Source organism: Fragaria vesca, linkage group LG6 (assembly GCF_000184155.1).
Source record: "Fragaria vesca subsp. vesca linkage group LG6, FraVesHawaii_1.0, whole genome shotgun sequence".
Classification (NCBI taxonomy): Eukaryota; Viridiplantae; Streptophyta; class Magnoliopsida; order Rosales; family Rosaceae; genus Fragaria; species Fragaria vesca.
The window spans coordinates 9287791-9301742 of record NC_020496.1 but is presented as its reverse complement, the minus strand read 5'-3'; the positions used below and the strand labels follow the sequence as shown (position 1 = coordinate 9301742).

At 36.1% G+C, this 13952-nt stretch overlaps 1 protein-coding gene and 1 non-coding gene across 2 annotated transcripts; one reads left to right on the top strand and one right to left on the bottom strand.

The window, feature by feature from the left end:
• Positions 1-10228: 10228 nt before the first annotated feature.
• LOC101307511 (RING-H2 finger protein ATL33-like) lies at positions 10229-10992 on the top strand. The gene has a single exon (XM_004302738.1). The coding sequence runs from the start codon at positions 10257-10259 to the stop codon at positions 10773-10775; it is 519 nt and encodes a 172-aa protein (XP_004302786.1). The 5' UTR covers positions 10229-10256; the 3' UTR covers positions 10776-10992.
• Positions 10993-12963: 1971 nt separating this feature from the next.
• On the bottom strand, positions 12964-13034 carry TRNAG-CCC. The gene has a single exon. It is a non-coding gene; the product is annotated as a tRNA-Gly (tRNA).
• Positions 13035-13952: the final 918 nt, after the last annotated feature.

Genomic DNA, 13952 nt, shown 5'->3' with positions numbered 1-13952 from the left:
GAGTTTAAGGTTTCAAAACATACCTTTCTAAAGGCTGCCGAGAGGAGAATAACGTTTCGCCTACTTATACTTCGAATTTGGGGCTGAAAATTTGACAGGAGGAGCAGCTCTGGATGGGGAAGCTTCTGTCAAAATTTCAGGTTGATCGGAGCAAGGGAAGGTGGTGAACCGGTGGTCGGTAGCGGCGGCGGTCTGGAATTTTCCGGCGGCCGGTTCGGAGACTTTCCGGCCGGTTCTCAGGGTGAGGCCGGCGGCGTTGGATCCGTGACGGAAAGAGCTTTCTGGGGATATAAAATTCCGGCGGAGGGCAGTCGGAATTTTGGTCGGAAATCGGGAAAAACAAGGCTGCCCGATTTTAGGGTTTTGGTTTTTAGGGTTTGGAAAAAAAATGGTGGGCTATTGGCTCTAGGGTTAGAACAAAGTGCATGATAACGTGATGAAGAATAAAGTGTAGAGACAAAGAGATAGTAAGAGAATCATCATCTTATTCATTGATAGGAGCCCTTTATATAGGGAATTACACAATACCAATATGGTAAGGATATGAATACATAGATCTAGTCTAACTACATATCCTATTGGCATAAGGCCAAAGCACACATAGAGAATATCCTAGAACAAAAAACAAATAAAATTTCATGAATGAGTTTGGCCATTAAAAGGAGAAATTTTTAAATGCTACAGGAGGACCACGTGGCAGTCTGACGTGGTCCTACGTTTCAACCAAATTTAGACATGTGGATTTTTTACAACTAAAATATAAACAAATATTTTCTATTTTTTGTGAAATGACATTTATGGGTATTTAACAAGTTCAAACTAAGGTCTAGGGTATAGGGTTTAAAGTATAGGGTTAGAGTTTAGGGTATAGGGTTTAGGGTATAAGGTTTAGGGTTTAGGGTTTAGGGTTTGGGGTTTGGGGTTTATGGCTTAGAGTTTAGTATTAAAAAAACAACAGAAAACCTAAAATGGTCTTTGACAAAATAGCTGAAATAATTTTTTGTGAAGAAAATCTACATGTCTAAATTTGATTGGAAAGTAGGACCACGTCAGACTACCACGTGGTCCTCCCGTAGCACTTAAAAATTTCTGTTCAACTTTCTTCCTTGCAAAAGAGGTCTTAGCTTTTGACTTGGAAATTTCAGGTTCTTTAGGCTATTGTTGAGAGTCCCTATTGTGCGCGTTGGCACTTTTATATTCATGTGAGGATTTAATGGAATCAAACATGGTTACAGCATGACGAATTAGCTTCCTACCAAAACAATAAAATGAGTCGTTCAGTTATGGCAGTATGTTCATTTTGGTATTCTATAGAGTCAAATTTAATGTTATGCGTTATAATTAGAATGCAAGAGGTTTCATGTGACATAACCACGTCATTCAAACTTTCTCTTTAATTAGCTGACGACTTGCAAGGATAAGATATATATCGGTGTACATATGTGATTGATGTTCGCGAGGTGGCAATATTAGCCTTCAGTGATCGACACATTACTAATAACATTATAAACATTCACGAAGACTTGACATGCGTCATATACATGCAAAACTTGTCATGTTAAGTCGTCTGAATCCTGATATATATAAATGATCAACCGACTCGATTTTGCCTTTCTCTGATCTATTAATAACAGAGTAACATGAAAGTTCCATGTTACTATGTTGTTTGCTTTATATGTAAGTGCGGCGGCGTAGTCAATTTTGCCCACTGGGGTGAATAAACATACTCTATCAAGTAAAGCTTCACTCATCCGTCGTTCATTTTAATAACGTATGTGTTAACGACTTTACGTGCTTAACTATCACATTTCATAATCCTAAATATAAAACCATTAAAACAGGCAACAAACACTACATCGAGCAATTCACTTATGATCGGAGACATGTGTATCGACCTTTATTATTATTATTTCTTGACAAGAAGAATAGTAACTAACTCATCGTCCTAACCCTTATTATCATACATATGTACATATATACAATTACGTACTAGTCCCTATTATCGTCGAGAAAATCGACCTTCATTCATCAAGGATCACCTTTTACATCACTACAAATTTCACGATGAAACTTGAGAAATTCGTTCGAACGATATACAAATTGCTCCTTATAAACTTTGATATATCAAGTTTGAAAATATCAAAATGGAATCTCATGTTTTCATTCCGACCTAAGATTGATATATATAGCCATTAAGATGACCAATTTACCCTTAAGTTATCTTTTTCCTTAGTTTTTTTTTATATTTGTTTTCATAGGCCTTTATAAACTTGAAGAAGATTGAAGAGGGGAAACAAACAGAAGTTCAATCCTTGTTATTTCCGTTAATATTCAAGGATCTTGTTGTTGCCGTTGACATTCAATGATGATTGAGATGAATAACTGAATTATTAAGCAAGGACGATAAAATTTTTCTACATTTCTAAAAATATAAAAAACAAAAAAAGAAAATTGGAATATGAAAATAAAAAGAAAAACTAAGAAAAAAAAGAATTTAAAGATAAATTGGTCTGTTTTTTTTGTCTGAGGGAAAATTAGTAATCTTAATGGTTATATATATCAATCTTAAATCGGGATGGAAACATAAGATACCAATATAATATTTTTTAAAACTTAATATACAAAAATTTATAAGGAACAAAAATTCGTATATCATTCAAACGAATTTCCCATTAAATTTTGTAAAGAAACAAAACAAACACTGCTGTATATCGGCGTTTAAAAGCTAGCTAGGGAGATCTAAACTAACAACTGAATTAAAAGCTCAAAAGGATCCAGCATAAAAACGCGGCATACAGACCAACTTGCATATATACCACAGGCAAAGAAGAACAAAAGTTGCTTGATCGGAATTGAATCAACTTTAAAGATTCCCGAAACAGATTTTACTTCCAGCCACATTATTGTTCTGAAAAATTGCCGAATCAAAATCCATCATCATCATGTTGCTGAAAGAAAACTGTGGCTGAAGTGAAGCCTGGTTAATTAGATCCTGCATTATTAAAGCTAGCTAGTTAAGCTTGAAGAAAGTGTCGTCCACTCTTCTTGTAGTCACTAATAATTTAAGGTGGCTGTGGCTATCAGTCGTATCATGAGGGACCTATAGCTCCCTTCTCCAGTGTTTTGGAACCCTAAATAACAATCCAATCCCACCAATGAGAAAAAGTGGAACTGCTTTTTAAATAATGTTGATTGTTGTGGTGGATATCTAAGATTTGAGAGCTTTTCTGTTAGGGTTCATGTAACAAAAGATATGATCTAGCTATGCGACATCTATCTTATTAATTTGTTAAATATTGAGAGGCAACCGATGAGCAAAGCTATGTGGAACAAAGCTTCTGGTTCAATTATTAGCATATAAAACTACCAATTAACTTATATGCTATAGTTTACCCTATAATTAATCCACACCAATAGCTAAGCCTTCCCTGCTTAGCCTTAATGGGGGTTCAAATCTAATAAGATTAGGCCATTTATAATTAGTTGCCTTTTATGTCTCACATGTCCAATAATGTCATGCTCCATTCAGTGTAAAGGGCGCTAATGCAGACAACACAGTTTCCTCATATTGCATGCTTACCCTGTTTAATTTAACTATATACATTTGTTGGTCGACTGTTTAAAGCATGTGAACAGTGTGAAAACATTGTTCATTAACAACCGTGAAAGTTTTTTTTTTTTTGGGAAACAGGGTAAGTTTGATTTTTTTAGATAGGCTCTTTCCCGGTAAAGATTTTTTACTCTCTATTTTTTACTTTTTTTCTGCCTTCTAAATCTTCCTGATCGATCTTGCCTCTTTAAATCTTCTTTATTTTTATTTCTCTCATCTCTCTGTCTTTGTATCTCAGAGAATATCGCTGCTTCGTTTCATCTCTTTTACTATTGTTTCGTTTTATGCCTATATACTATTGCTTGATTAACTGTTCAGAAGCACTGTGAACAGTGTGCAGATATTTTTACCCTACTGATGGACTGTGTAATTCCGTATTTACCCTTCGTTTCAACTCTATGTATAATTTTTTTTTTCCGCCGCTTCTCGCTCTCTCTCTCGCCCAACATTTCTCCATCTTTCTCACACTCTCTAGACTCTTATTGAAATAGCTCCAACATTTCTCACAAAGCAGAAGAGTCTAGAGATATTAATATATTATCGTGATAATTTATTACCCTGTTGTTTCACGGAACTATTTCTGTCATTTTCTCTTTTGCTTTGTATACGTACAAATCAAAACAATTGGAGCATTTATATTTTAGGTAAAACACAAGACTAGATTTTTTTTTGTATAAAAGTTATTTTTGTGATAGCTCTTATACATAAGTGGAATATGCATAATGTGGATATTACACCGCGCCAAGACGCGGGTATCAACTCTAGTATAACATTACAAACACCGAGACTTTTAACATATATATATTGTTCAAATTTGGAGATACATGGCCCTTCCAATGAGAAATCTTTTTTTTTTTTTTCATTTCTAAGAATAATAACTCTCCATTAGATATGTTTTTCAATGATTTTGGATGACTGAGATTAAATAATAAATTCAACACTTTATGATAAACCTGAACTGTTAAACTTTATTAAAAATAAATCAAAGTTTTAGACAACTTAATGATCACCAAATCTTCTGAAAATTTATGGAAGTGATCTACTCATATAGACCTACAAATTGAACGGTGGATATGTGATTTTGTAATCGGTAAGTTCGTCAAATACCCTATTTCTAGAAATGAACAAAAAAATTGATCCCTCATTAGAAGGCTCTGCATGATCTATTTATATATACTTAAAAGTTAAACGGTCGAGATGTGCATTTGTGATTGAAAAAGGATGAAACAAAGAGATCAAGTACCCTTTCAAAAAAAAAGAAAAAAAGATCAAGTAGTCTTCAACCTTGTGAAAAATAATGATCCTCATTACTCATTAGAAAGACTCCCTCCCTAGCACCAAGTGTGTAAAAATTTGGAGTATATATTGAAAACCTAACATATTGAACTCATATTTGGATCGAATAATATTGGCTTGGAGAATATGCATGTGTGCACACAAGGTTGAAGAGAATAAACTTATAGATCGAAGTGCAACCGTACGTGTTTCAGTATATCATCATAGTTTTACTTGGTTTATCTTTTTCGATCTGTAACTCTCAACTCCATGCCACTAACATGTTGCTGAGAAATTAAAGGGCAAAGTAAAGTGCAGCCTCATTAGGATAAACACCTTCCGGCCACTGATTGAGTTTTTTAACTTTAAAACAGATCGAAACATGAAACCCTAAGCCAGCAAACGCATTTTATAATAATATTCACTGCGGTAATGAAACTGAAGCGAGCTGAGGAATCTTCCGTTTCATTTTCCACTTACACATAATGACATAAACAAATCAAAATTAGAATACTGGGTTTCCTAGACTGAATGATTAAAGCGCAGATTATATATATAAGGTCACTGCAGATATATATGCCTCAGATATCACCTGTGTATTTGGTTCTGTGTATCTGAAGCCTTCGATCGATCTGAACTTACCCGGTAGCAGCATGATACAGTTTCCTTTTGGGACACGTACGAGGAAGATGTGGGAGATGGATGCACGTGGCACTCTGATTATTGTTGGCAGCCCTCTCTTGCTTATCATAATCGATCGCTAGCTATATGGATTCATCTGACCTGGTCTCTTGCTCCACGTCTTGATCCACTGGGGAAAGAGACCAAGAAAAACCAGAAGCTAGCATCCCCAGCTGGCCAACATGGTGGGTTTTGTTTTCTGTTTCTTTGATCGAGGTCATCAGTGGTAAACTCCATATTACTGGCGATTTGTAATATTCGTCGACCTATTATTTTCTGATTAGTCTGTTTGATCCTGTTTATTTTTCGCATTGTCTTTATAATATTTTCATACATTATCGTTTCAAAGACAACACGAAGAATAAACACTATTTAATTAATTTGTAAGTTGTACGAAGATTGTACTTAGAAAAAATGAATTTATCGTGTCGAAAAATGACGCATTATCATTTCTGAAACATGTAGAATGTGTAAAAGAAAAGTAACCTATCATTTTTGAAACATGTATCATGTGAATGAGAAACTGGAATATAGTATATGATGTGGGTTAGAGAGAAAGTTCATATAGTGATGCAGTGCGTAAGCAATGTCGCCAGCATTTTGTTGTAATGAGGCTGCTAATCAAAATAGTGAATTAGTGATGATAACATATGAATTGCCTATAATTAATCCTTTACAATTTAGACACGTACGTCTTGCAGGCTAGGATTAACACTAAACAAATGAAGAAAAAGACACCCAGAAGCATATCTTTTCCACAGAACAAAAATGACTAGCTAGGCAGTGAATTTGGAATTGTATAGTGAATTAGTGATGATAATAAGAAGGAAATAAACAAATACAATAATTGAGACAAACTGTACAAGACAGCTAGGGTGAGATCTTGAAGTGAGACAGTGAAGTTGAACGAAAATGGTATAAGAATATAAGAAAGGGGTCTCGAAGAAGGAATTGATTGGTGGCATTTGGGATCCTACTCGACTCCACAGATCCAAAAGAACAAACCTTTTTACACATGGAAAAGCAACAAGTTCAACCATCTCATATATTGAGAGACTTCGATTCTTTGAGTTGGTTGGAATCAAATCTCGGAAGACCATAGTGCTTAAAATTGGAAAGTTATTGGGGTACAAACTACAAAATAAGAGCTAATTAGTTGGACCAAGTGATCACTTCATTTTGATGCTTCGAGAGTGGGAGTGACTAGTGCAGTACTAGCGCAAACAAAAAAAATGTCAAACATCTTTTTATTACTGCGTCTCTTTTCCAATGCGCTTAGGAGAGATTCACATGTGAGGGAATAGGGATTATACAAGTATTTTTTCTATATCATGAAGAAGGTATAGAAGTTGGTATCCTTTATGTTGATAAGTGATAGTTTTGTTTTGTTTTTAGTGGAAATAGATAGAGGGTCTAAGCGAGAGTTCAATGTTTTTGCCAAATTAGATTGATGATAGGAAATTTTCGGAAGTAATTAGCATCATTAAATTGAGGACTAGTTGAAGACTTCTTAACGAAATGGTCCTCATTAGAACCCCTCCCAGGCTCCCAGCACAAGATTTATAAAAATCTGCAACTTATTTGTACATTGATCGGTAGAGTTCAACATGAATTTCATTTTTCCTTAGTTGTTCTGATTTTAATTGTTATACAACCTAGCTAATGGGTTGGCATAGTCACAGTCAAGCTTATTACTAGGGGTGGGTTCGGTTTTCACCTAAAACCGAAAATAAACCGAATAAAAAATTTGGTTCGGTTCGGTTCAGTTTGGTATTTTTTGAGACCTTGAATTGAAAATCAAACCAAACCATGGTTTGGTTCGGTTTCGGTTTTTCTTCTTCTTTTCAAAAATAATTTTTCTTAAAATTTGTATGCTTTTGTATACTTATTACTTCTGTACCCCATTGGTTTTGTGGTTTGTCTCTAATCCCTCCAATATAGTGATTATGCATGGCTTAAAGGGGGCATAAACAACTTTAAAAACTCTAATTTAAATGTTGTTAATCATCAGTGTTTTCAGATGATACCCTATCCAAAATGTCTGGGGAAATAAGTGTAGCAGGTAGCAGGAAACCATGAAAATGCATCTCTGTGGACCCAAATGGAATTTGTATTTAGAGATGTGGATGATTGCTCATGATCTTAAGGAATCTCCCTTGGCCCATAGTACAATTTTGATGTTTCTATGCATTTAGATTTTTTTTTGGGATCAAAGTGTCACTTAGTTGGGGTGAAGAATCATTTCTCCACAAGAAATTACGACTAATTTTATCAATATCATTAGCATGTTTAGAAAACATTTAAAATAAGATTAGAGATACATATCTAGAACGAATACTTCATCATTATGCATATACCTGAAGTAGTCATTTAGTCGGTAGGCAATTTCAAAGAACGAATATAAAGAATTGAGATAATTGTGCCGCTTGTAGTTATTTGATATGTCCTAGAACAACCTAGCTTATAAAGAATAAAATAAATTGGAGAAGAAACTAAAAAAGAAGCAAGAAAATATAGATAACAATTTGATCAAAACCTTGCACAAACATGACTATACAAAAATTCTTTAAGAATTAAATTCATTTTTACCCCTTGAGGTTTGATATTAATTTCATTTCAGTCTTCATTCTCTCAAAAAATTTCCCCTTTAAAGTTTTTAATTTTCATAAATCATGTCCAATTGTTGAAATTTCATCTAATTTGAACGTTAATTTTCACTTTATAACTCACTTTAAGGGCTTTTAACAACAAAATTCTTCTTTTCCATACTAGCATTTAACATCTAAATTGGACGGAATTTTATCAATTGAGCATGATTTATGAAAATTAGAAACTTTAGAGGTAATTTTTCAAAATTAAGAATATAGGGACTAAAATGATGCATGTTAACCCTAAACCTTGAAGAGTAAATTAAAATTAATCCATTCTTTGATATGGTATCAGAAGATGGTTGTATACAGATCTTATGCAAAACGGGACGTCAATAACGACCTCAAACCTGCACTTTCACAAGCTAATACAAGCTGCATGTTACAGTCAAAGTGTTAGCTGATTCCATACCTTATTTCTAATTTAATTTGAATTAGGGCTCTTGTACAAATTAGAAGACCTCACTCATCTTCCAACACTGACTTTCTACACAGCTGACTGCTACCTTGATCATACTGATCCAAACACACTTACCACCAAAATTCTAATTAACAACGTCAATTTCTTTCTGCGTCTACGTTAAGTAAAAGCCTTTGTTTTGTCAACTTTGTCAAAGACAAACAGTGTAATTATCAATCAAAAACAATTTAACCTCTCCTATTTCTTCACAGCCACAACCTCCAACTCTTTGATCTTCTCTCTACAATGGAAGAACCACACCGGCAGTTCCTCCACAGCCCGTTAATCATCGGCATTCTTGGTGTCGCAGCCGGAGCCATCATCGTTGCAACATACCACTGCCTAGTTAACAACTGTTGCTTCATCCAAAGCCGCATATCAAGTGCACTACAAAGCGAACAAACAGTACAAGTGCTTCCGACTACCAACCACAACAGGACTAGGTCGACCATTTCTACCAACACTACTATCCCTTCGCATTTGATTCCGGTTTATACATACACTAAGGAATGCAGGGAGGGAATGTGTGCCGTGTGCTTGTGTGACTTCGCCGACGGTGAGGCGATCCGGGTGCTGCCAGAATGCATGCACTTGTTTCATGTGGGATGCATTGATATGTGGCTGAACTCGCACACTAATTGCCCCTTATGTCGCACTGACATTATTCCCCGGCGGCAACATGTTACAGAAGAGAGGATTGAACCTGTAACCTATCCAGATCCAAACTCAATTTCTCAGCCTCCTCTGCAACACGTTGTGCTAGTAGCCTGATACTAAATTTGGGTGGGATTAGTCATTTAGGAGCTAGACAGATGGTTTTTTGCTCGACTGTGAAGTTGAAGTTGCAATCATGGACATGGATATAAGGCTTCACTTTCAAGTTAAGCTGTTCAATGAGTGGGCCTTTGGTTAAAAGAAAAAATGGGCCTTATTGTGTAAATTTTTTTCCCAAATTTTGTTTGTATATATATACACTTTTGGAATCAAGGTACATACATACACAAACATCATACAATTTAAACAAGTGATGCCACACATTCAGCACCGCGCTTAATGTGAAACGACAGAAACGTAAACTGATGACCTCGTCTCGAGCTGCAACCCACCAAAATCCCAACCGAGGGGACATGTTCTCTTTATGTCAATCTCTTTTTCTTTTCTTTCTTTCACTTGAGCAGCGGCAACATTCTCACTTCCATGGGCTCCTCCAACCCTAGTAGCTAAACTGACATTTGTCTTTTTACCACATTGGAGGATCTTTTTAACGTTATAATGATCAAAACATAACCTAAAACTATGATTCCAACCTGTGGTAATTTACCAACACACATTCTATCATCGTCTTCTTCATCATCATCGTGATCGATTACAACTGCAGTAAAACATGGAGCCATCACAACATTAATCTACTCGTCTTCAAAACCCCACATACCAATTGCAATAATTCGGCTTTCCAAAACTCCAAACAAAACACCACCACAACACAAGCCCACACCAGAAACTTAAATAAGACTCCAAAAAACCTCCCTTCACCCACTTCTATTCACACACTCTTTCGCTTTCTCTCTTTCTCTTTCCTATCATGGAGAGCTCACCGGCCATCCTAAACAAACCACCCCCGCCCTTCCCTGCGCCACCGCGCAGCGTCGACTTCTCCGCCCTCGAGTTCATCCTCGGCCTTCTCGCCGTCATCACCGTCCCCGCCTTAATATACGCTGTCTTCTTCGCCATCAAGTGCCCTCCCAGCCTCTTCCGCTATCGACCCCGCCGGAGCTCCACCACCCCCCACGGCGACCCTTCACAAGCTCTTCCGGAGGTGATGTCCGACCTCAAGTACCAGAAGGACTCACACGTCAAGGAAATCGGGACCGAGTGCCCGGTTTGCTTATCGGCCTTTGACGACGGCGAAGAGGTGAGGCAGCTCAGTGTGTGTAAGCACTCGTTTCATAGTACGTGCATCAACATGTGGCTCAAGGACCACTCTAATTGCCCGATTTGCCGCGCGAACATCGCCGTCGATCGGAGTAGAACGGCGGCGTCCGGTAGAGAACATCGGGATGATCTGCAACAAGGTTTGCCGGATGCTTCCGCCATGGTTTGACACTTAAACCTACCTTCGTCTTTCTTTCTCTCGTCTTGTTTTGGTTTTGTTGGGTTTGGTGGATGGAGATGATGGCAACATATGAAGCTGGAAATATTTTTTTTTTCATTTTTTTTTCCTTTCTTTCACTTTGTAGTTTCAGAAACTTACCGACAGAGTTGTAGCTAGCTAGTGAATGTGATTAGTTTTTACATGAACGAGAACTGGTTATGTGAAATGCTGCAAGTTAGTAGTAATTATCTCTTGGTTTCCCTAACTTGAAGAAAGGTGTACTCTTCCATTATCATAGATTCCAAGTTGGGTCTGTGACGTGATATATATCTAATATATAGGTGGATATATACACACACACACATGTAGGGAGCCAAGTCTTTTTGGCGTTTTGTCTCCTCTGGTTTTCATTCTATTTGGTAACTAACAAGGGGATGAGAAATTAAAGTGTTGCTTCTTGAATGGTTTTGATCATATTCTTCATGGAGGAGGAGGAGATTGAACATGGGTTATGTAAATTTGATAAACCCAGATCGATGGGAAAAGTAGTGAGTGTGTGTGTCATTTTAAGAGTTTCTTAATTCGGTGAGAAAGACTTTAGTGGAGTTGGTAAGTCATCATTTTTCTGTAAAATGTTCGACCTCACACTACACGCAATGATCTTGTTCTCAGTGATTTATAATTTTATATTGGTTAAAAAGGAAACAAAATGTAGATTTTTGCGGGTGTTTAAGTTCAAGAAATGGTGCCACATCCCTTCAATTTGTGCTAAAATGAATGAGGACTTGACGATTGATTAAGGTTTGATGAGCAAGTCCGAACCATTAATTAATTATGAAAATGGGAATCTCACCAACTTTATTTATCAATTATCAATAATCTCTGCCCAAACTTTCTTCATTTTCAATCTTCTTTGCGGTTTATGATTAAAATTGTTATTTCGTAAATTTTCTGCTTACATAGTTTTTTCTTTTCAAAGTAACTAAAAATGTGTAATATCATTTAGCTAGTTTGCCGACATTGTCTTCCTTCTGTAAGTACGTATGAGATTGCAGTTCGATTTGCGAAAGAGTCGTCATTGTAATATGATCGAGTTTGGTGATATAATATACGATGAAGAAAGTACAAACGGTGAGAAATTGATCAATTCATGATTGAAACTATTATTATGTAAATCATTTTTTTTTATCAACAAATAAGTGAAATGTTACAACGAGTCTATGGTGAATTAAACTCATAATCTCTCACTTACAAATGGGAGACTGATGCCACTAGCTCAAATGATACTGAGCATTATGTAGATCATTTTGATCTTTTGGTTATTTATTTTTAAATAATGATACAGATACGTACAAACGGTGAGTGTTGGTTAATATTGTTCCTTATATTGAAATGCACGATATGCACGATTATCCCACGCTATCTATTTATGCCTAATTAGCTTATTTTTTAAATAATAATAATAATAATATGAAATGCAGTCTATGAGTTCTTAACATTAAGATGGATTGTAATATCCTTAATTTCCTATATTTTTCTGCTTATTTTCTTTTAATAATTAAGAAGGTATGAGGAGTGATTCGTTGAATTTCTTCACATTAAAATACACGATTGATTATTACAATCTATTTTTCTCTGTTTAATTTTTCAGAATAATGATGATAGATTTATTTACATTAAAGTGCACGCATTGAATACCATGCTACTTGTGAACAATATGCAAGGGAATCGAAGAAAAAAATATCATCGATCAAGTCCGTAGGGAGGTCACAATTGTTGGTTTGCTTAAATCATTGTAAGCACTTTAGCGATGGTTCATGCATAGGATATAGCAACTATCTAACTTTAGTAGATAGGGGAAGCAATAGTCAAGCAACGTGACATATTCTGTTTTTACTACGGGGAGGAAATTTCCATTGTCGTCGATCAATCAACACGAATCATCATATCCGGCCGGCGGGTCCATTATTTTGTACCAAATCCAACCTTTTCTCCCATGTCCCTCCCGGAATCACATATGTTGTCATGAATTGCACCTTTAATTAGTGACCTCAAAGTGTAGCCGTGCTTTGAAACTAAGTACTTTATATGCAAAACAGACCCTTAATGAATAATAGCAGCCAAATTGGGGATGGTGTTTTTTTTCACTTTCCCTTGATTGTTAAGGTGATATGTCTAGAACAGACAAAAAAAATGTTGCGCATCCAGGGAATCGAACCCTGGTCAGTACCGTGGGAGGGTACTATGATACCACTACACCAGATGCGCTTGCTTGTTGCCTTCTACGGATTATAAACCTATCAATATTATGTATTTTTCTTTAATTATTGTGAATTCACTTAACAAATAGGAAAAAAAAGAAGAAGTAAAATGCATGCTGGGGATGCTAATAAAACTCCCTATATTTTTGTGAGTTTTAAGAAATTGTACTCGTCCAGCGACGCATACGCGTTCGAGATAGCATATGACCTTCGACCTCACCACCGACTTGGGGAATGTTGCCTGATGGGTAATTGAAAGCATGTCGTTGTTTTCTTGAATTTCGGGGACTTGACGATTAGTAGGCGGCTTTGACAATCTTCGGTACAACGTTTCTGATATAATGGTCAAAATAACCTGATCCAAGGGGAGACGCGGTTTCAAGTGGAATGCTTTTACATGGTTTCAAGTATTTTCAAGCTAAGAGTTTGGTTTGCTTGGATTTTCCAGATTAGGGCTACGGGAAGTCAAAAAGGCTTCATTGATGGTGGAGCTGGATCGTCGATGATTTACGTCATGTCAGCGCTAGATCATGAGTATATGAGGCTACTTTTGCGAATGGATGGAGTTTAAGCCTGTCTGATTTTGTTCACCTTAGTTTTTTTTTTTTTTTTTCTAATTAGATTAGACCAAGTGAAAAGAGAACATCTAGTTAGTAATTGATTAAAGCAAGAGAAAATTACATAATAGCACATAACCAAATTTAAAAACACAAAAACCCCCATTTTCAATATTTTATGTACAAATTAGGACATAAGCCCATGCCTAAACTAATAGTATCAGATCTGATCTAGATTTTCATAGGCAAAATGACTAAAATACCTATTTTTTCAAATAAATTTACGTAAAATGACACTGAGTTATATTCTTTCTCCACCACCCATTCCCTCTTTCTCCATCTCATCGATCNGGTTCTCTCTCTCTCTC